Here is a 24,011-nt window from a genome sequence, read left to right on the forward strand (position 1 = left end):
ACCTGCATTTTAAACTAATGAGACTCCAACGCATTCACCAGCATGAGCCATCACTTTACATCCTTAAGCAAATTAAAGATACTAAAGCACAAATTGATATACTCTTAGCTAAGAAAACAGAAAGAGCACTTAGGCTCACCAAGGCAAGCTACTACCGTTATGTAAATAAACCAGATTCATGGTTAGCTGCCAAACTGCGGGAACAAAAGAAGTTTAATACTATAAATAAAATCCGCACAACAACAGGCCAAATAACAAGCAATCCTGATAAGATCTATCAAGCCTTTCATGCATACTACTCGAATCTCTACTCAGCACAACCCCTAGATCCAACTATTAGCATCCCAGACTTCCTCAAAACTTTAGATCTACCTAAACTATCTACCAATGCAGTAAAAGATATAAACCGGGCCTTCACTGAAGAAGAAGTTGAGGACACAATTAAAAAGACCAAACTTCATAAATCTCCTGGCCCTGATGGACTGAGTGCCATATACTACAAGAAATTTACTGAAATCCTGACCCCCTACCTGACCAAAACCTATAACAACATAAGCACAAAACCACTCGGATACTCCGAATTACTTGACGCCCATATAACTACATGCCCCAAACCAGACCGACTCTTCCCTACGCGTTTCGTTACACTACGTAACTCATTCAGAGGCTGGAGATGTAGAAATTATATTATTGGTCAGATTTTATAGAGATCTTATAATGATTTTATAATATTCGTAAGAGTATTGTTATTAATTGCTCTCTAAAATGTAATATATGCTACACCGCGGACAGTCTCGAGCCAGCACGCTCTGGATGATGCCTAGCAACAAGAGAGGGCAGTGCGGCGGGCGGAACCAGAGTGGAGGAGGCGCGGTGTGGCTATTTTAGCTTGACGTCGGGACGCAGTCTCCAGCCCCTGAATGAGTTACGTAGTGTAACGAAACGCGTAGGGCGGAGTCGGAGGCGCGCTGACGTCATACCAGGAAGCAGGAAAGACAGGGACGTGTGGCTCGATAGTGTCCGCGGCTGGAGCCGATGCACATGAACTGTAAGCCTACGAGCAAGGATTTTAATAAAGTGAGTGCTGTGACAACGCGTACCTCTACTTCTTGGCTGGCCAGAGATGTGGTTGATATATGCAGTAACTCAAGAAGTGCTTTTGGTGAGTGCACCCACAAAGGGGGAGAGCAAGCTATATTCCCTATAAGGTGGTGGCACTACCCCCTGGAGTGCGGCACGGGGTGTCTAGAGTGATTTGTCTTAGGCAATACTGGGCACTATGTGCAATCTTTGATTTCTATTACAGGGTGGTAAAGGCGCAGTAATTTGTGAAAGTTATTGTTAAAGGTGGAGTGTCCTGTTCTTTGCTGCGATCCCCTGGTGTATAGATTGTTGGTCCAGTGGAGCGCAGTACATTTTCCTCATATTTGGTAAGAATGAACTACAATAAAATAAAAAGAGGGAGAATGTGAATCTACCCCTTAAGTTGACTATACTGCACCTAATTGTTAGGGTATGAGGTCATTGCTTTTCCACACAAGCTTCACAAACCCTATTATGCTGACATTCTGATACACAGATAGCCACCGATCGTTGTTAGTTTCTTATAGTTTAGTAGTCTAGTTAGTTCAGTTCCTTGATTGCATAAGCTATAAGCACCCAGCTGAAAGCATTCCTCCCACTTTATGAGATACACCTATTAGAGCATAAGGTACTGAACCACATTTATTAAAGGTAAAGTTAAAAATTTGTACCGGTAGCATGATATTTTTACATATAATGTAATGTAATCTGAAAGCATTATGCTGATATAAACTGCTATGTTTTAAGCTTCATATTACCATAATGTAGGAAGCTGATTTTATTCATGTTCTCTCTGTACTGAAAACATATATGGAATCTTGTACTGCTACCAAATAAAAAAAGTTTTGAAATTAATTATAGTAGCGGGGATTATTTTAAAGCTATAATGGACGAAAACTGAGAAATAATGAATTTTTTCAATTTTTTTCTTATTAACCACTTGCCGACCGCCCACAGCCCATGGGCGGCGGCAAAGTGGATGCCTTAAGGACCGCAATACGCCTGACGGCGGTGGGTCCTTAAGGCGTGTCCGGGGAGCGATCGCGTCATCTATGACGCGCGCTCCCCGCGGCGAAAGGTCCCGCCCACCTTGCCCGATACCCCGCCGGCCAATTAGCAGCGCCGGCGGGGTTTGAAAATCCGATCTGGGCCAATAGGAAAGTATAATACACTTTGTTGACATGACAAAGTGTATTATACTGGCTGCCTCCTCCTCCTCTGCACTCGTATGCGCACGGATCGTCCGAGGAGGAGGCAGCCCTGTACTGAGCAGCAGAAAACGTTTGTACACCCACAGATCCCCCCCGATCGCCCACCCCAGCCCTCAGAACCCCCCCTGACTACCCCAGCAGACCCAAGTTTGCACCCAAGCACCCCCTAATAAACCCATCAATCACCCCCTGCCACTATCTGCCGACGCTATTATTTAGGTTAGGTCCCTAACTGCCCCCTAGGGTCCCTTGATCACCCCCCCTACCCTCAGATCCCCCCAGCCCCCCACCCCTGTATACTGTATACATCTGCCTCACCCACTGACCACCTGTCTATCACCTGTCTGTCACTTGTCTATCACCCCTTGTCACCACCACCCATCAGAGCAGACCCTAAACTGTCCCTTGGGGGCACCTGATCACCCACCCAGACCCCCAGATTGTCCTCAGATCCCCCCCCCCCCGATAACCTCCCCAGTGCATTGTTTACATCTATTCTCCCCTGTAATCACTCACTGACCTCCCATAGGTCACCCCCTGTGTCTGCCACCCATCAGATCAGGACCCAATCTGCCCCGTGCGGGCACGTAATCAACCCCCCTCACCCTCAGATCGCCCTCAGACCCCCCCTCCCCCCCCCCCAATCACCTTCCCAGTGCATTGTATTTGATTGTGCTGTCATTGTATTTGATTGTGCTGTCATTGTATTTGATTGTCCCGTAATTGTATTTGATTGTCCCGTGATTGGCCTGTGATTGTCCCGTGATTGGCCTGTGATTGTCCCGTGATTGGCCTGTGATTGGCTTTGATTGTCCCGTGATTGGCCTGTGATTGTCCCGTGATTGGCCTGTGATTGTCCCGTGATTGGCCTGTGATTGGCTTTGATTGTCCCGTGATTGGCCTGTGATTGTCCCGTGATTGGCCTGTGATTGTCCCGTGATTGGCCTGTGATTGGCTTTGATTGTCCCGTGATTGGCCTGTGATTGTTTCTAATTGCTTCTGATTCCCCACTCGCCACCACCCCCCTGTCACTATCCTAGTGATCTAAAAACAGTGATCAGTGGAAACTGTCACTTTTTTAGTATCACTAGTGTTAGCAGTTAGGCCAGTTAGCTAGGCCCCTTTGTTAGTGTCAGTTAGTGCTCAGCCCACTGCACCACAGTCACTAATTAGCGTCATCACTGTCGCTAATCAACATTGTTACTATATAGTATCTGTAAGTGATCATTACTGATCGCAGTCAGATCTATTAGGGTCACTAGGATCCACTAAAAAACGCAGTGTTTGCCCGATCAGGTCTGATTGTTCGCCTGCACTTGCGTTCAGCCCACCCCACCGCAGTGACAGAATTTTTTTTTCTGATCACTGCAAAAACCACTGTACACTAGCTGTGCACTGTAAACATCAGTTTTGATTTTTTTTTTAATCAAAACTCAGTGATCACAGCTTTCTACCGCTCAAATACTCCCTTTCGCTAAGTAGGTGCTCTTTTTTCTGGGTAGTCTCAGAGGAATACCCCCTAAATTTAGCAGTCCACCATGGCAAGAAAGGGGTATTCCAATGATGAGGTTCTCAGGTACATGGCCCAGTCGGATGAGGACGATTGGGACGAACCATTCGACGAATCATCTGGGTCAGAGTTTGTACCTGAATTGAGCAGTGGCTCACTGACCGATAGTGATGACGAGGTTGAGGTCCCGGCTAGAGCCAGGCGTACCACACCCCATGTCGTTGGACCGCAGGTGGCGCAGGATCAGCCTCAAGGGCAGGAAAGTGGTGCTCGTGCTGGTCTGAGATTTCATGGTGGGGCAGGCACCAGCAGCACAGCATCTCCTGGACCTAGAACCAGTACTTCCGTACACCCTGGTGAAGTGGCGAGCACCAGCGTGGAAGTTGAAACTGGTTCGGTGGCACGTGTAGTAACACCCCAGTCGCAGCCATCAAGTACACGGGCCCGTACTACCCCTAGTTTACCAGAGGTGCTGGCAAATCCAAATTGGCAATCCCCTGATACCGCCGCACCCGTACTGCCCCCTTTCACCGCCCAGTCTGGAGTCCAGGTGATGACAGATAATCTAGGATCGCCCCTAGACTTTTTTTATCTGTTCATCACCCAGGATCTCTTAGACCTAGTCGTGGCAGAGACCAACCGTAAAGCCACACAATTTCTAACCGCCAATCCGAATGTCTTCCTTGCCCAGCCATTTCGGTGGAAACCAGTCCAAGTTTCCGAACTTAAAATTTTTTTGGGCCTTCTCTTACACATGGGACAAATCAAACAAAATGTGTTGCGGTCTTATTGGTCTACAGACCCATCACAACATGTTCCCTTGTACTCTGCTGCCATGTCCAGGACACGATTTGAGAACATCCTGCGCTTCCTGCACTTCAATGATGATGAAACCTGTCATGAAAGTGACCACCCTGCTTTTGACCGGCTCCACAAAATTCGGCCCCTCATAGACCACCTGTCATCAAAATTTGCAGATGCTTATACCCCTGAACAGCAAATCTGCGTAGATGAGTCCCTCATACGTTTTACCGGGCGCCTTGGCATCAAACAGTACATCCCAAGCAAGCGCGCCCGGTATGGGGTGAAACTGTATAAGCTCTGTGAAAGGGCCACAGGCTATACATCTTATTTTAAGGTCTATGAGGGAAAAGGCTCCAAATTGGAGCCGGTCGGATGCCCTGACTACCTGGGGAGCAGTGGAAAGGTTGTGTGGGACTTGGCGTCACCCTTGTTCCAGAAGGGGTACCATCTTTATGTGGACAATTACTACTCAAGTGTGGCCCTCTATCAGCACTTAAAGTTAGAAGGAATCCGATGCTGTGGCACCGTGCGGCATAGTCGCCGGGGCTTCCCCCAACGGCTCATTACCACCAAACTTCAACGGGGGCAGAGGGCCGCATTGAGTGCTGACGACCTGCTCGCGGTGAAATGGAAGGACAAGAGGGACGTTTACTTTCTGTCCACCATTCACGCAGACACGACAGTCCAAATTCAACGGCGAACTGAGGTCATTGAAAAACCCCTTGTCGTCTATAATACCAACATGGGAGGGGTGGACTACAATGACCAGAGGTTAGCGCCCTATTTACTTTCCCGCAAAACAAGGCGCTGGTATAAAAAAGTGTCCTTTTATTTAATTCAATTGGCAGTTTACAACAGCTTTGTTCTCTACAGTAAGGCTGGGAGAACTGGATCGTTTCTACAATTTCAGAGACAGATCACTATGGAACTCCTGTATCCAGGAGGTGCCCGGGCCCAACCCCAAGATGCAACTAGCAGGCTGCATGGAAGGCATTACGCCTATCCGATTCCGAGTACCCCAGGTCACCGAATCCGAATAAAACGTTGTCGTGTCTGCAGCAGGGCTGGAACAAGGCGTGACACCACTGTTTATTGTCCCCGCTGCCCTGACCAGCCTGGACTATGCCTAGGGGAGTGTTTTGAGAGGTACCATGAGCAGGTACACTATTAGAGAGTAGGGAACTACAGACACAGCGGTAGGCACACAAGGGTCTCTCAGTGCTATTTCACACTGCTGCGATGCGTTAGGGCAAAATGCCTAGCGAAAGTCACACTTTGCGGTCCCCCCCTACGCCGGAAGTGCTTGACTTAACGCTAGTGCATGCCTACGTTACTGCGTGGCTTCTGTGGCAATTTCGATCGGCCCGGAAGTCATGTTAGTCTATGGCGACGCAGTTCATTACTAGGTCGAATGCTACTCTTGTGGTATTCCCTGAAGGTCTGTTTTGGATGATACGGTGCGGCGGGCTCGACCCACCGGATATGTCAATATGCAGTGTGAAACCAAACATCTGGTTTTGAGAGATCGTAATACACAGGGCTGCCAGAAACCTCTCCTTTCACTTGGGACAAAATGCGTAATGTACTTCGCCACAACTCTGTGCGATTTGCACTTCGCACATTGTCCCATGGGGGAGGAGAGGTTTGTCCTCGGGAGGTAAGTTAAAAAAAAAAAAAAAAACAGGTAAGCAAAGAAGCTAATGTTTAGTTTGCAATGTTAAGGTTTTTATTAAAAAAGTTCAGTTTATTAATGTTAATTAAGTAATTGCTTTGCTGCTTGCCTGTTTTTTTTTGTTTTTTTTTTGTATTTTTTTTCCTTTTTCCATCAAATAACCTTCCAGGTGGACCGAGCGAACGACTAACCAGCTGCAGCACTGATGGTGCATCCTGACAGAACATTGCGCGTCTGTCAGCTTACACATAAGTCGGTGCATGCAGCGCTGCAGGACGAGATTTCTCCTCCGCAGTCAAAAAGATACGTTTGCCGAGGCATATGGGCCGAGGAGTGGTGTTGGGGATTCATATGCTTTGGCAAACACTTTGTATCAAAAAAGAACTCTGGCAATGATTTGTTCATCCACATCGATCGGTGTGAATGGATAAATCAGGTTTGCCAGGGCATACGAGCTGGTGGGTTTGGATTTTTGGGGCGGCAGCTCCTATGTCCTGGCAGACGCCTTCCTCCTCCTCTTATTTTTTTCAAAATTTTTTGGCAGATATTTTTTCATCCACATTGATTAATTGTTTGACGTTCATTTTTCCTTTCAGCCCACAGTGCATTACCCTTATGCCCAATGTAAGGAGTATAGCAGAAACTCCTAATACTGGCCATACATGTAATGATTGCAGAGACCCTAAACTGCCAGGACAGACCCCACGAATGATGTCATTTTGGAAAGAGGACACCCAAAAGTATTCCGTGAGGTGCATGGTGAGTTCATAGAATGTTTTATTTTTTGTCACAAGTTAGCAGAAGTTGTGGTTTTGTGTTTTTTTTTCACAAAATGTCATTTTCCGCTAACTTGTGACAAAAAATAAAATTTTCTATGAACTCACCATGGCCCTCATGGAATACCTTAGCGTGTATTCTTTCCAAAATGGGGTCATTTGTGGGGTTTGTTAACTGTCCTGGCAAGTGGCCGGGGTGCTAAATTTTGAGCACCCCTGTAAAGCCTAAAGGTACTCATTGGACTCTGGGCCCCTTAGCGCAGTTAGGGTGCAAAAAAGTGCCACACATGTGGTATCGCCGTACTCGGGAGAAGTAGTATAATGTGTTTTGGGGTGTATTTTTACACATACCCATGCTGGGTGGGAGAAATACCTCTGTAAATGACAATCTTTTGATTTTTTTACACACAATTGTCCATTTACAGAGTTATTTCTCCCACCCAGCATGGGTATGTGTAAAAATACACCCCAAAACACATTGTACTACTTCTCCCGAGTACGGCGATACCACATGTGTGGCACTTTTTTGCACCCTAACTGCGCTAAAGGGCCCAAAGTCCAATGAGTACCTTTAGGATTTCACAGGTCATTTTGCGGAATTTGATTTCCAGACTACTCCTCACGGTTTAGGGCCCCTAAAATGCCAGGGCAGTATAGGAACCCCACAAATGACCCCATTTTAGAAAGAAGACACCCCAAGGTATTCCGTTAGGAGTATGGAAAGTTCATAGAAGATTTTATTTTTTGTCAAAAGTTAGCGGAAAATTGATTTTTATAGTTTTTTTCACAAAGTGTCATTTTCCACTAACTTGTGACAAAAAATAAAATCTTCTATGAACTCACCATACTCCTAACGGAATACCTTGGGGTGTCTTCTTTCTAAAATGGGGTCATTTGTGGGGTTCCTATACTGCCCTGGCATTTTAGGGGCCCTAAACCGTGAGGAGTAGTCTGGAAATCAAATTCCGCAAAATGACCTGTGAAATCCTAAAGGTACTCATTGGACTTTGGGCCCTTTAGCGCAGTTAGGGTGCAAAAAAGTGCCACACATGTGGTATCACCGTACTCTGGAGAAGTAGTATAATGTGTTTTGTGGTGTATTTTTACACATACCCATGCTGGGTGGGAGAAATAACTCTGTAAATGGACAATTGTGTGTAAAAAAAATGAAAACATTGTCATTTACAGAGATATTTCTCCCACCCAGCATGGGTATGTGTAAAAATACACCCCAAAACACATTATAGTACTTCTACTGAGTATGGCAATACCACATGTGTGGCACTTTTTTGCAGCCTAACTGCGCTAAGGGGTCCAAAGTCCAATGAGCACCTTTAGGCTTTACAGGGGTGCTTACAATTTAGCACTCCCCAAAATGTCAGGACAGTAAACACACCCCACAAATGACCCCATTTTGGAAAGTAGACCCTTCAAGGTATTCAGAGAGGGGCATGGTGAGTCCGTGGCAGATTTCATTTTTTTTTGTCGCAAGTTAGAAGAAATGAAAAAATAATATCTTCTATGAACTCACTATGCCTCTCAGTGAATACTTTGGGATGTCTTCTTTCCAAAATGGGGTCATTTGGGGGGTATTTATACTATCCTGGAATTCTAGCCCCTCATGAAACATGACAGGGGGTCAGAAAAGTCATAGATGCTTGAAAATGGGAAAATTCACTTTTTGCACCATAGTTTGTAAACGCTATAACTTTTACCCAAACCAATAAATATACACTGAATGGGTTTTTTTTTATCAAAAACATGTTTGTCCACATTTTTCGCGCTGCATGTATACAGAAATTTTACTTTTTTTGAAAAATGTCAGCACAGAAAGTTAAAACAATCATTTTTTTGCCAAAATTCATGTCTTTTTTGATGAATATAATAAAAAGTAAAAATCGCAGCAGCAATCATATAGCACCAAAAGCTTTATTAGTGACAAGAAAAGGAGCCAAAATTCATTTAGGTGGTAGGTTGTATGAGCGAGCAATAAACCGTGAAAGCTGCAGTGGTCTGAATGGAAAAAAAGTGCCTGGTCCTTAAGGGGTAGAAAGACTGTGGTCCTCAAGTGGTTAATCCTGTTAAAATGCATTTATAAAAAAATTCTTAGCAAAATGTACCACCCAAAGAAAGCTTAATTAGTGGCGGAAAAAACAAGATATAGAATTGTGTTAAGTAGTGATAAAGTTATTAGCGAATGAATGGGAGGTGAAAATTGCTCTGATACATAAGGTGAAAAATCCAAGCGGGCTGAAATGGTTAATTATGTTTATTATATACTACACAACCTCTTGACCACCCCCCCCCCCCCCCATTCCTTTAGATTGTAAGCTCAACTAATTCATCATGTTACTTTTGTTACTGTAATTACCAATTCTTTATTTTGTATCAATTCTGTATTTTGTTACCAAATTTGTATATTGGGATATAACACTGTCTATATTGTTATGTACCCCATGTTTGTTTCTTCCTTTGTGCAGTGCCACGGAATATGTTGGTGCTTTATAAATCAATAATAATAAAAGTAATAATCAATATCCTTACATACACTTATACATGCACTCCCACCACAATAACGCCCACTTCCCACTGCTAACTCAGCTGTCAGATTTTCATTTTTAATTTCATTGACCCCTGTCCCTGTATTCACTGTGGACCAATCACAGTGATCTCAGGGACAGAACTGCAAAAAGTGCCCTGGTCTTTAAGTGAGCAGACCACTTTGGTAGTAAGGTAGTTAAAGGGGTTCTTTCACGAAAAAAGTAGGCAGTTAAAAAATGTGACCGATGACAGATTTTGAGCCAGTCCATCTTTTTAAGGGGGATTCTCAGGGCTTTCTTTGTTTTCAACAGCATTTCCTGAACAGCAGTTTAACTGCCAAAATAGCAAGATACCAGCCGGCCTCCCTAATCACTTGCACACTATTATGTCAGTTAGATTTTGCAACTGTTGAAAACAAAGCTGTTGAAAACAAAGAAAGCCTTGAGAATCCCCTTTAAAAACATGGACTGGCCCAAAACCTGTCATCTGTCACATTTTTTAACTGCCTACTTTTTTCGCGAAAGAACCCCTCTAACCACTTTACCCCTGCCCGTATGAATTTCTCCGTCCCTTTTTCCATCCTTTAACCCCCAGGGACGGAGAAATTTGTACTTTCCGCGCTCCCACCGCTGCCCGCGCTCCCGTTCGTAAACACGCCGCCCGCCGCTAGTAAACACGCTGCCGCCCGCTTGCCCGGAGATCAATGAACGGGAAAATCCATTCCCGTTGGTTGATCAAAGCCCCGCAATGATCCGCTGCTCTCCGATGGGCAGCGCGATCATTGTGAAAAAACAAACAAACACTCACAGCCTCCTACTACTTCCTGCGAGCGTCCGGAAGGACGCTCGCAGGTCGCAATAAACAAAAAGTTACTGTTGCCATCTTGTGGCCAAATAGTAAAACTACACCCTAAGCATTTTTTACATAGAAATAAATTACTGTTACACAAAAAATTAACTCATTACCTCCCACACTCCCCATTTTTTGTTTTGTAATTAAAAAAAAAAAATTTACAATTAAAAAAAATACATAAATAGTTACCTTAGGGACTGAACTTTTTAAATATTTATGTCAAGAGGGTATAACACTGTTATGTTATGCTATACTTTATAAACTATGGGCTTGTAATTAGGGATGGACGCAAAACTGAAAAAAATGCACCTTTATTTCCAAATAAAATATTGGCGCCAAACATTGTGATAGGGACATAATTTAAACGGTTTTATAACCGGGACAAAAGGGCAAATAAATTTCATGGGTTTTAATTACAGTAGCATGCATTATTTAAAAACTATAATGGCCGAAAACTGAAAAATAATTAATTTTTTTCCCACATTTTTCCTATTTTCCCATTAAAACACATTTAGAATAAAATAATTCTTGGCATAATGTCCCACCTAAAGAAAGCCTAATTGGTGGCGGAAAAAACAAGATATAGTTCATTTCATTGCGATAAGTAATGATAAAGTTATAGACGAATTAATGGAAAAAGCGCTGAAAGGTGAAAATTGCTCTGGTGCTCAGGGGGTAAAACCCCTCAGTGGTGAAGTGGTTAAGGAGGAACTGTAGTGAAAATAACATAATGAATAAAATTGCTTATTTTTTTACAATATTCACTTATAAATGATTTAGTCAGTGTTTGCTCATTATAAAATCTTTCCTCACCTTGATTTACATATTCAACAAAAATGTGTTTTCCTACTTTTTATAACCCATACAATTATAATATTTGCTTTTTTGCACAAGTATTATAATTCATTTAGAAGTTATAACTTCCCAAAGTTCAGTTTATTTACTTTGAAAGCTGCTGGTGCATTTTATTCACAACTGTTGTAATTCTGTTGTAAATGCAGCCAGCAGTGATTTCTGACCTGTGTTTCACTTCAGGACTCATTCGCATTAGTTTCTGCACAGCCAAAGAATGTTTACTTAATTGTATCAAGTAAAGAATGTATACAGAAGATAAGCTTATCACCAGTTCGGATGCGGGCTGCCCCTGCAGGAGAAAAAGTCAGTCCTGTGATGTAACCCTTTAAATGCTGTTTTACTAAAAAAACAGTGTTAGTATATTATGGGCTGATTCACAAAGCGGTGCTAACCTACTTAGCACATCTAAAGTCTTTAGACATGCTAACCAGGGTGCTAAGTAGGTTAGCACCAGATTTCTCAATCAGATCGTGCACAAAGTTTTGTGCGCAAAGTTTTGCGCGCGCAAAGTCCTATGCGCGTGTTAAGTCCCATAGGCTTTAATGGGCACTACGCGCGGAGCGCCCTGCGCTCTGTGCAGTGCGCAAATAAAGTTTAACGCGCATAAAGTTTTATGCGCGAAAAGCTCGTTTAGACGTGCTAAGGGGGTTTTCACAGGCGTGCTAACAGTTAGCACCGCTTTGTGAATCAAGTCCTATATGCTGTAAATAATCTTTTAGAGCAAAGAATAAATACTGGGTTATATTCCACTTTAAAGTTCTTTAACATATTGACAGTGAGTGTACAACTTACCATCCTGTGTGTTTTGACTTAGAATCGTAGTGCGAAGCTCCTCTAAATCTATTCCTAAAAATTCACAAATTTCCTCTCTTGTATACGGTTTTGGATGAAGGTTCTTTTCAACAATAGTCTGCATATCCTCCAAGTTACACCCAAGTTTGCTCTGCAGATCTCCTAACTTCATCAGGCTCTTCCAGTCCAGCCCTTTAGACTTTGCAAGAATCTAGAATACAACAGAAAGAGGTTTCAAAATTAACTCTTCAGAAATGCACAGAATACCGGCAAAATATACCATAATTATCTTTAGTATATTTGTTTAAAAAAAATCTGGCAGAGAAAGATGTATACAGCCAGTCTCGGCCATTACGGGTTCTATGCATGCCTTCATGAAATTTTGAGGCTGACATTTGTCCAGTTGGACAAAACTGACACCTTGTCAGGACACTTTCTGTTGGAATTTGTAAATTTTCCTCATTTTTGAATGGGCTTCTTTTTATACCCCAAAAACATACTGGTAGGTCAATTGACCTTAGACTATATTAGGGATATTAGACTGTGGCTATGGTATGGAAATACTATTTATGTTCCTTTGAGGGACACTAAAGCCTCGTACACACGTACTTATATTGTTGCCCACTATAGATTGGGCCTTGATAACTTGCGAAAAAGTTTAGGGCTGAGTGTGTACAGATAAATCACTAGCCTGCTGGTTAGCAATGCATTTTGTTGCTGTGGAGATGGAGGAGGGCTGATTGCATGGCCCACGCAGAGGATGGAGTGTGTAGGAGAACAATGGCCTTGGCCGAGAAAATGCGCCAAGCTGATCGCTCACTGATAAATTGAAGGGTTCTGTACATGTGCTAGATTATTGGAGGAAACAGCCCCAACCAGCCACCGCAGCACAGAGCCATCTAGCGTGTTAAGAAGACTTGAGTGACACGAATTGTTCAGTGTACTCAGAAGATGTCAACACAAAATAATGTTAATGATAGTGAAACTTATACAGGAAATAAAGTAATTTCAGCACACTCTGTTCTGATATAAGAAGGCACACACAGGAGTCTGCTGGCTAAACCCAAGGTGAATTCACACATCTCTTGATGCAGTACCACCATTGGACAATCCATAACTCCAGAGAACCACTTTGTGACTGTTTGATGAGGTAAATTTGCTGCATTGTACTTATCCAGTTGTGTCCCTTTAACTAATAGCAAATCTACAATGCAGATAATAGTGTATGGGAGAATTCTATCACAAGTCTTAATGCCCATTGTTATGCCACCTCCAAAAGAGTGGCATTGGTCAAAATCTGCAAAAGGCTTCCAAGTGCCACGTCTAATTTCTGAACTGAATCAGTGCTCTGGTTAGTTAGGACATCAGAATCCACATACCTGTAAAAAGTGGATCCAGGTGCAATAACTATAAGACATATTTTCTATGGTTTTGTTGGGCATTACTTATGGTTAATACCATTTTATTGGCATCTCTGTATGAGCGTTTTGTTGTGCTGCTGATGTACATATTCTCAGAGGATTGTTAATAGGCTGGACATTATATCCGGTTTTTTTATTTCTTAATTTTCTGCCACCAGCACCACAGTTTTGTGTGGCAGTGTGAAAACTAAAACATCAATGACATGGTCAAAGCCTCCCTTGCTGATCTCCACTGTCCAGCAGATTACAGCTGTGAGGAGCTTCTAGCTCATGTGAACAGTTTGCAGACAACTTCCTGTAACCCAAGGTTGAGCATTGGCAGTATTCCAACATTTCATTATGGACCAAATTTAATGTTCTCATTTCACTTGCCCTTTGTTTTGTTGTTTCTGATTTCAAGTTCTTGTTATATTTTCTTGCTGCTTTTTTAGTTTAATAAACATGTTTATAAAATAATGGACTTTCCTTCTAATATGTTCATAGACAAATCCATACAATACAGCATGTAGCCGGTTTCTAATTTTTTAAATGAAAGCTTCACATATGGCACTCTATAAAGTACCATACATTCAAAATGTAACAGGACTATGCAACAAAACAAATTGAATAGAAACGGTTCCTTCGTGTTTTCTGACAAAGCTTGACACACAAGCCCAATTAGGTATAGCTGAATGCAGTAGAGAACAATTCATCACACAGTACAAATCTGTGTAAAAAAAGCAGTAGAGATTCTACAAATGATAAACTCCAACATCAGTAACAGTGCTATCTATAACAGCCTAAAAAGTCTACATGGTTCTGTCAGCCAGATTAGCTACCGTACATTACAACTGTATGTGTGGATCTAGTGGCACACATTTTCACTTTCACAAAGAATATCCACAACCACCACACGTAGCCATATGAGCCTGATAGATGATGTAGTACAAACTAAAAAGGTTTTACTGTCTGCATAGGTGCACGACACATTCTAGAGCTATTGATAGATGCTTCACAGGACAAATCGCAGTACTTGATGATCCTAGAAATTGGAAGAGGAATCTGAGCAATGGACTGAAGTAAAATTTCCATTAGTTGCCTTGTTGTAGCTGATCTGCTAAAAGTTCTTGTGGAGGTAGGACACAATTTGTTTATTATGGAATAGTAGTGGTTGGGTATGAGGATGATAGACTTGGGGAAGAGCCAAAAGGGCCCCCAAAGGAAAACACTGGCCATGCATTAAAGGGAACCCGAGGCGAGAAGAATATAGAGGCTGCCATATTTATTTCCTTTTAAGCAATACCAGTTGCCTGGCTGCCCTGCTGGTCCTCTGCCTCCAATACTTTCAACCATAGACCATGAACAAGAATGCAGCAGGTCAGGGGTTTCTGACAATATTGTCAGAACTGACAAGATTAGCTGCATGCTTGTTTCAGGTGTAATTCAGCTCACTACTGCAGCCAAATAGATCAGCAAGACTGCCAGGCAACTAGTATTGTTTAAAAGGAAATAAATATGGCAGCCTCCATATCACTCTCACCTCGGGTTCACTTTTAAGATGAAGCACAGGGGTGAGGTGAAGATAAAGAAACTTGTGGAGTGTGAGAGATGGGGGAAAAGGGTGTATAAATGTGTGTGTGCAGTGCGGGGTGTTAGAAGGGAATGAGCCAACTTGTAGGCAGCATCAGTGTTAAAAACTGTCATATAGCCAGAAAGTTTTTATCAATACATCATTAGAACAACTGGACAACCAAAGGAGATTTATTAATAATGTGATGTACTGCTTTTGGGCTTTGCTATTTATTCCTTTAACCACTTAAGTACCAGCGGTCTCTGCCCCCTTAAGGACCAGAGACCGCTGGTACAGGAACGTGGAATCCTGACGAAATACCGCTGAATCGCCGCACATACCCGCCGCAACCGCCATCATCGCCGCTCGCTGGGACCCCCAGGACATAGACTCTGCCATCTCTATGACGGCAGAGCCATGTGAGCCGGTCAGGAGCCGCTTCTTATTGGTTTCTGACCGTGTCTATCAATGTAAGCCAATCGGAGAGGCTTACATTGATAGACATGGCCAGAAGCCAATGAAACGGCTCCTGACCGGCTCACATGGCTCTGCCGTCATAGAGACAGGCAAAGCCTGTGAGATGCGGCAAGACCCGTACGATCGGTGGGAAGCGGCGGAAATGCGCAGCGGCGGCTAATTTAAATCTAAGCCCTGCCAGCCAGGAGCCCACCAAAACAGGGCGTAGATTTCAATTAGCTCAATCCTTAAATAGTTAAGGGTCCAAAAGACCTCTGATAGTGTGCAGTGCAGCCTGTATGAAGAAAAACCAGTGCTAACTTCAAGCAGAGGCCGCTCAAGACTATTCATTCCCAATAAATGTTACAATATAAAGCAAACAAATCCTGGTGCCAATAAAGTGACAAGCCCAAATGCACTCAAATATTTTTGGTTTTGAATAGAATGGAAGGCTTTTAGTCTGATGTTACTGGTGCCTGTTTATTCAAATCCTGTCCACACAGGATACAGACAAATCTCTTCAAAAGAACCTGGGATAACACAGAAAAAAATGTAGTTTTTTTTTCTTTCTTTTTTTTTTTTTTTTTAAGATACAAGATTGAATCTCAGGTTAGACCAAGAGGTAGATTAGAGAAGAGGATGAATATCAAGTTTCTATTGCTGTTGCTCTTTGCCTGGTACACTGTGGGGTCAAATTAGAACCTGTGCAAAGACAGAAAATGAACAGATTTGTCCCCAACAGTTTTCATTGTGTAGATTTTTCTCACCACAGGGTGATGCTAGGGCAGTGGTCTGCAAGCTCATTCGTCAAAAGAGCCAAAGATCAGCAATACAACGATTAAGATTTCCTTTGAGAGCCAAATTTCTTTTCAAGAAACATGTTTTAGGAGTCTGTTTAAACTTGCAACTGACAATAAATAAAACCAGATATCATAGTAATAATCTTATATCATGACCAAAAACAATATTTCACATTAAAATAGAAATATGACAATACTCACATTTAAGAATGACCTTGCATTTCCTTGGAATAATGATTAGCCCCCAAAGTTATTGACACAGCCTTACATTGATAATGATTAGCACCCACATTGACACAGCCTTGCATTAATAATGGTGGGTGACACTGGGCCGACTCACAGGTTGATATTGGGTTGACTTTAGACCTTTCAACAGTGTACTAGTTATAACTAGTACAGTGCTGAAAGGTCTAAAGTTGTCCAGTCAATGCTATTCAGCCTGTGTGGGACCTCAAGAACCAGCAGAGACCAACACGGTTTATTATACAGTTCCTATCTGTTCCTATTGATTAAGTTAAAGGTACACCAAAATAAACCATGTACAGTAGATCCCTGTTGGTTCTTGTACTCCCATGCAAGCTGAAAAAAATTTGACTGGACAACTTTAGACCTTTCAGCAGTGTACAAGTTATGATGGGACCTGAGGCCCCCTAGTAGTGCTTGGCCCCCCCGTTCACATCCAACTGATTAAGAGCTTTAATTACTAGCAGCAAACTGGGTAGCGTACCATTACAGCTCGCTGCTGCCTATTCTGCTGGCGGAGTCCAGTATGAGTCTGGTGGACACTTTAAACAAGGCTATGCACTGCAAAGTCCACACACCACAGTACAGCCTGGGGCACAGTCACACGGCGCCGCTGTAGAGAGGCCCAGAGGGGAGGAAACTGAGGGCTTTGCAGGGCTCAGCTGCACCAACTGACAACTACAAGAAGGGGGGCAGAGCTTAATGGCAAGTTAGCCCCAGCCGCTATCAGAGCCACACTCAAATGGCTAAAGAGCCACATACGGCTCTAGAGCTACAGATTCAGACCCCTGTTCTAAGGCAATGAAAGGCTATAGGTCCTTTCACACTGGATGTGATGCACTGGATGCATGGTATCTGATGCAAAAGCATCAGCGCGTTACCGTTTGACATGCACGGCTATGTGTGAGTCAGAAGTCATGTAAGTCTATGGCGACGCAGAGATTTTAAAATGTTTGGCGTGCACATTGTGGTGCGCAATTCATATTTCTGCCATAGGCTCTCATTAGCATATCTGAGTCCCATTACCGTGCATTAGTTCAGGTATCTGGAAAGGCTCGATTCGGCGATGCGATGATCCGATCGTACTGCATTAAAGACGCCAGTACGCAGTGTGAAACCGTCCTAAGAGTTACACATTAACATAGCGGCTGCCAGTATGTTATTACAGACAGTAATAACAAACAGGCAGAGGTTCTAACGCATCCCCAGGCTGTCTAGAAAGCTGAAAAAAAAGATTTTGGCTGAATCTCAGCTTGGAACATGAGTCAGTGCATCCATCTCCATTTCAGCTTTTTAATACCTGATGTTTCCTGTAAAAAACGGGTCAGTTTCCAAAACTGGTGCAAAGGAAACAAGAGCAAAAGTAGAATAGTTATTTGCTGCATCTCATCAGGCCTTTTCCCCTGGTGCCTCTTCCCTTCCCCATACTCACATTTATTTTTCCCTTAGGTCCTACTGCTCTTCTATTGTGTTTTTATCTTCTGTCCATTTCCCCTGATGTAACCATCCTCACCCCCTGTCCCCCTGTCTAAATCTCCCATTGTGCACTTTACTTCTCTCTGCCTCTAGCTATATCTTTACTAGGCTGGAACAATAAACACTACGGTACAGCACACAGGGCAAAAATGAACATCAGGCCCTTACATTTTAATACTGTACTGGTGGTAAAGTTCAATTCCATACATAGATACTAGTGAGCCTTTATGCTGAAAAACAATGAGAAAGCATTATGCTGAAAATAAAGCCAACACATTCAATTCACAGTCAATGCGTCTTACATATCCCCATAGAACAAATATAGTGGTAATGTCCTCAGTACATCAACATCAACGTATGAATGTGGTAGGGATTCGATTGTGAGCCCCTCTGAGAGACAGTAAAGGGACAAGACAATGTACTCTGTACAGTGCTGCGGAAGAGGTTGGTGCTGTATAAATACTAAATATTAATAATACATCAAGTGCAGCCATAATGCCCCCAGTGTATCATTTTAACAGGTATATTTTATTATCTTCTCTAGTCTATATATTGCAGCCATAATAATCTCATCCCAAGGATGGTTGGAAGAAACAGATGGACATGAAATACGAAAGGATTACAGGGATTACACTATTTGAACTCAATTTGCATTGGGATTAAGTCACAGGAGGGCCTCAGCCAGGCGGCCTCTGAAGCAGAAGCTTGGATGTGGTGGTAACCTAAGGTGAATTGAAGGCCCCTAAGGAGCTGAAAGGAACTGGGAAATTTTCCAGTGTGACCCATGGAAGCACTGGCCCTCAGTCACGCTAAAAGCAACTACATATGGTGGAAAAAAGACAGCATTTGTAAACTGTTCATAAAGCTTTTTTTCTGGTACATCTACAACTGTGCCTAGAGTCAAGCTTTAAAAGACTGAACACTGATATAGCCGTGCTTCTGTGTTAGTTAAGTCTTCATGTTCAGCGACTCTCATCCATGTTAGCAAACACATCATTGCATCATAATGACAGTGTTTAGTGCAAACATCTTGAAGACAGAACATGAGGCAAAATTAAAACTCTTCTCAAAGACACATGTGCTCAACAAGTAACTGGCCACAGCTTTTAAGCGGTTTTGTTTCTTAAGGGCTGCATGTTTACATGGTAAAATGCCATGGTTTTTATTATCGCTATCAAACGTTAATGATTCAAGTTTTAATAAAGACATTAGAGGACTCTTCTCTACTTGAACCAACATCCAGTGTTTTCCTCAGCTTTCATGCCGTATTAATTGAGCTGTAATTTTACTATGATAAAAGCCAAGCACAGCCAACAATTAGTCACTGTGAAGAAGTCCGGAATGAAAGCTGAAGGAAATCTTGAGACATCAGACATCTTGTGTGAGCTACATCCAATTACGCATGTTTATTTAAAAGAACACCAAAGGACAGATAAAAGTCTTCAGCAAGAGTATATTATGTGGAAAAGAGTTATTACCTCCATTATTTTACTTTCAAACAACAGGAATATGCCATTAAGCTAAATAGCTGTCAAACTGGCTGCCATTGTCTGACTCACAAGTGACATGCTAGCTCCAGGACAGTAAAGCCCTTCACAGAGAGTGACGTGACTGCCTGTGAAACAGCAAGCAGCTTGTGAGCCACACAATGCTAGCCCCATCATACAGGTATTTATGCTGACAACAGTACTGCTTTTTAAAATGGAGCTATTTATTGGCACTGTTAACCAAGGGAGGGCATCAATTCCCTTCTAGTCTCAGTAGGGAGAACAATAAATGGGCTATTCAGCACATGAAAGTTGGAGAATCATCTGTACCTCACTTTTTAAATAGACCTGTATGATGCACAGATCCACATTTCAGTTTTCCTCTTATACCCAGCGTCAAGACCTTGTGTAGAGAGTCTTCAGACTAAGATAACCAGAGATTGTCATATACATCTTTTTATAAGACAGTTCATATATAATGCTAATTTTTATTTTGAATAAAGCCTCATTTTTCTTAAAAAAAAAAATCTTCCGAAAAATGCATTAAAGCAAAATGCAATAATATTGTGACTGAAGATGTGAATAGAAAAACAAAGCAAAAGAACCATTTTCAGTCAGTAAGCTAATGGTGGCCACCAGTGATCCCATTTTTATTGTCCAATCTTACTAAATTCTATGTAGTAGAAGCGTAAACTGAGCAAATACTTTCAATGGATACTTTAGGCATTCCCTTATTTTGCATTGAAATTGACTAAAAAGATTGTATCATTAGTGGCCACCTTAATGCTCCAGCATATCCAATCAATTGATAGGACATGCTGGAATATCTCTGTGCTATGAGAAGGGGCCAGAGTTGGGGGGGATCAATAGCCCATAGCACTGCACTGCAGTGAGCAGTACAATGTTTTTGGTTCATTTGATGTTCAATACATTTCTACAGAAATCTATCAAAATTAAATTTGCTTTGTATGGTAGGAATAGAGCACTATTTTATCAAATTCCAATCAAATAGGTACTGATTTTGTTGCCATACTGTGCCATGATCATCTCATGCATAGCTAGGTTTAATCTACTACTTTTTTTCATCACAATCAAGAAAACTTGGATCAACAAAGATTGTGCTTACTAGATACTAGACATGTACTTCAGTAGCCAGTGCCAAAATGTCTAGATGAGTAATCTGACTATCATGTAATTTCTGAAAATGACTAACCAATAAATTATTGTTCCTGAGTTAAAAGGTCTTTCCCCATTTCCTCTCCGTGTTTCCACTGACTGCTCAACTAATTATGAAACTTGCGTCAGAGCTAGCACAGTCAGTCAAAGATTTCTGCACAGAAGAATCTTCTTTAAAGGAGGACTGGGGGGAAACCACAGGCCTAACAGCCTTTTCGTGGCAGCCCCAAAAAACAATTGAAAGTATTGATCAGATGAAGCGGAAAATCTTGGTCAAAACAGGGAGGGCAGGAGAGGGGGTAGATCTATGGCCCATAGTGTTGCACTGTATCCAACTGTACAACGCTGCAGATTGATTTTCAATACTTTTCCTGCTGAAATCTATTGAAAATTGATGTGCTGTCTGTGGTAGGAATTGATTCTTTTCTGAAAGGAATCACTTTGGAACATTGGGTGGAAATCTAGATGGGTGTGGTTATCTTTTTTTTTTTTTTATTTATTTTATAAACAATAAAAGTTTATTAAAACAAAGAAAGGGGGGGGGGCGCATGCGTGCAGCTGACCAAGATGGCCGCTTGATCTCGGTCCTGCTCGAGTCTGGGGAGAACATCTATTCCTAACCGGGTAAATACCACACCAATCAAGACCAGCCCCGCAGTATCGGTCTCCGCAAGGTGCTGCCGTTCTATCCAAGTATGGCATCTAGCATCAGAGCCAGAACGGGAACTAAAAGCACCGCTGCAAGCTCCCCGCCTGAATCTCCCAAGATGGCGTTCGCTCTGGAAACCGAGCCAGAACAACACTCCACAGACAGCCAAGAACTATTTCCCTCCGCCGCCTCTCAAGCAGGCAAGTCTGCCTCCCTCCCTGAGCAACTCACTCTCGATGAGCTCAGAAATATTATCCGGCAAGAAGTTACAGGCACGAACAAGCAGCTCGGATGTGAGCTCCTACGTGAGATCCGCCTTCTTGCACAGCGCACGTCCGCCATTGAGGACAGGTTGGACAACCCTACCATGGTCCTAGAGGGACACGAAGAAGAGGTCCGCTCACTTCACGAGAAACAAGAGGACTCTGAAAACCGGTCACGTAGAGAAAATCTATGGATCAGAGGAATCCCCGAAACGGTCCAAGATCTACAGGGCTTTGCCACGGCACTATTTCGGGAACTTCTTCCTAATGCGCCTATTGAAGGCTTGGAGATGGACAGGGTTCATCGAGCTCTGACCCGCCAAACAACTAATGGCGTTCCCCGTGATATAATCTTGAAGACACATCATTACCTGACTAAGTAAAAGCTCCTGCAGGCCGCCAGATCCAAACCTGACCTCTCCTTTCAAGGCTATAAATACCAGTTGTTTGCTGACTTGGCTCCCGCCACTCTTGCTAAGCGCAGGGAGCTGAAACCATATCTGCAAATCCTTAAAGAGAATCTGTAACGTCAAAACGTCCCCTGGGGGGTACTCACCTCCAGTGGGGGAAGCCTCAGGATCCTAATGAGGCTTCCCACACCATCCTCCGTCCCTCAGGGGTCTCGCTGCGGCCCTCCGTACAAGAGGACGTCATTATTTACCTTCCCGGCTCCTGCGCAGGCGCTCTGATGGCTTTCGGCTCCGAAGTAGGCGGAAATACCCGATCGCCGTCGGGTCTGCTCTACTGCGCAGGCTCAAGTTTCCGGCGCCTGCGCAGTAGAGCGGACCCGAATGAGATCGTGTATTTCCATCTACTTCGAAGTCGAAAGCAGCCACAGCGCCCCCACTGGAGCCAGAAAAGGTAAATATTGAATTGACAGTCGGGTCTGTCGCCGGCTGTTCGGAGGGCTGCAGCGAGACCCCCATGGGACAGAGGACGGCGTGGGAAGCCTCATTAGGATCCCGAGACTTCCCCCACCTAAGGTGAGTACCCCCCAGGGGATGTTTTTGATGTTACAGAGTCTCTTTAAAGAAAAAGTGGTTCGCTACAAATGGAGATTCCAGTTCCAGTTAATATTCACCTGGCAAGACAAGTTGCAGATTATTCGCTCCTTAGATGATGCCAGGGATCGATTCCGACTACTGGGTTTACCCCTACCGCCAAAGCCTAGGCAGGAGCCGCAGAGCCAAGCAGAAGCTTCTTCTCAACAGTCCCCTCAGCAGGCTCCGGCGTCTCCTAAGGATCAAAGGTGCCCTAGAAACCGCCAACAAGCTTGCACCAACTTTCATCCCAGGTCTTCCAGAATGTTCCCTGGCCTGCCAGATAAGTGTTCTTTTACCTTTATTTTTTGCACCTATGTGCCTACTTCCATATTGGCCTGATCCCCCTTTCTTAACACCGTGCGATTCGCACGTCTGTTTATAGAGGATCTCGCCACTGTGTTCGGAAACTCTTTGAATCTCCCTGCTCATAAGCACTTTTGTTTGCTGGTACCCGTTACCCAGCTACACTGACTTTATTGGAACTTTGCTTACTCCGCATCCAAGCTCCATTTTCGCAGTCCTTCTCCGGACTACGATTGCTGAGAAGACTGAGTGCCCTTTTCTACCACCATGTTGTTATTTTTTCAAGCTACATTGTTTTGTGTTTCTGGACCCTAACCAGGCTTGCCCATGCTATCTTTACGGTGCACAGCGCGGTTTTCTGCCATAAACATTGAACAGAACTAAGCCATGCATAGCTCAGCCTGCACTTAACTTTCACTATTCTCACTATTTTTGCTAGCCATTGATACCTACCGTTCCTATCTGGCTGCACATGTTTAATCTTGAAACGTTTATTTTATGCATGACTACGGGGCTCTCCCACCCCCCGCGCCACGAGGTTCTACAGCAAGATTACTCTCTTTTTCTTTCCCCTGTGGCGGCCTCTGGCGTGGGGTGATGGGGACCCTCAAAAACTTTTAAAAATATTTTCAAAGTGTTTTATAATTCTAACTCTCCATAGACTGTCATAGATACCGTTATTGTTTATGTTCAATACAGCCTCCCTACATATGCTGCATGTCCTATATTATACCGTCGTGGCCCCCCCTCCCCCCGCCCTGGGAGTTGTGATGGGCACGTGGCCATCAGGTTTCCTTCCCTCTCCCACTCCTCTGGCGGGGCAACGGGGACCCTGATGCTTCAAACTTTCAGGAAGCTTCACCACTCAGGGCTACCTTAGCGCACATAATATAATATAATCATTAATTATTGTCCGCACTTCTGCCCCCTCTGAGCAATAGTCGCCTTACAGATAAAGACCTTCCCCCTCATATTTCAACATATTTGGTTCTCTGGTCTATTTACCCCTTTCAAAATGATACCTATTTACCCTATCACCATCAAGATTT

General features: G+C 43.4%; 1 protein-coding gene and 1 long non-coding RNA gene across 4 annotated transcripts in view; one reads left to right on the forward strand and one right to left on the reverse strand.

Moving 5' to 3' along the window:
- Positions 1-18,911, forward strand: part of LOC137563222 (uncharacterized) — a 31,830-nt gene extending 12,919 nt beyond the window's left edge. Inside the window, exons 2-3 of the long non-coding RNA XR_011030293.1 lie at positions 14,474-14,631; positions 18,586-18,911. This is a non-coding gene — a long non-coding RNA (uncharacterized lncRNA). The remainder of the gene's footprint in view (positions 1-14,473; positions 14,632-18,585) is intronic.
- Positions 1-24,011, reverse strand: part of GALK2 (galactokinase 2) — a 306,129-nt gene that overhangs the window by 94,407 nt on the left and 187,711 nt on the right. For all 3 annotated transcript variants that reach the window (XR_011030291.1, XR_011030292.1, XM_068275411.1), the window contains exon 8: positions 12,097-12,307. Coding sequence is in view for 1 of the 3 variants with exons in the window: in XM_068275411.1 (XP_068131512.1) it covers positions 12,097-12,307 (211 nt within the window). In the remaining 2 variants the exon portion in view is untranslated. The remainder of the gene's footprint in view (positions 1-12,096; positions 12,308-24,011) is intronic.

Source organism: Hyperolius riggenbachi, chromosome 3, assembly GCF_040937935.1.
Source record: "Hyperolius riggenbachi isolate aHypRig1 chromosome 3, aHypRig1.pri, whole genome shotgun sequence".
Taxonomy (NCBI): domain Eukaryota; kingdom Metazoa; phylum Chordata; class Amphibia; order Anura; family Hyperoliidae; genus Hyperolius; species Hyperolius riggenbachi.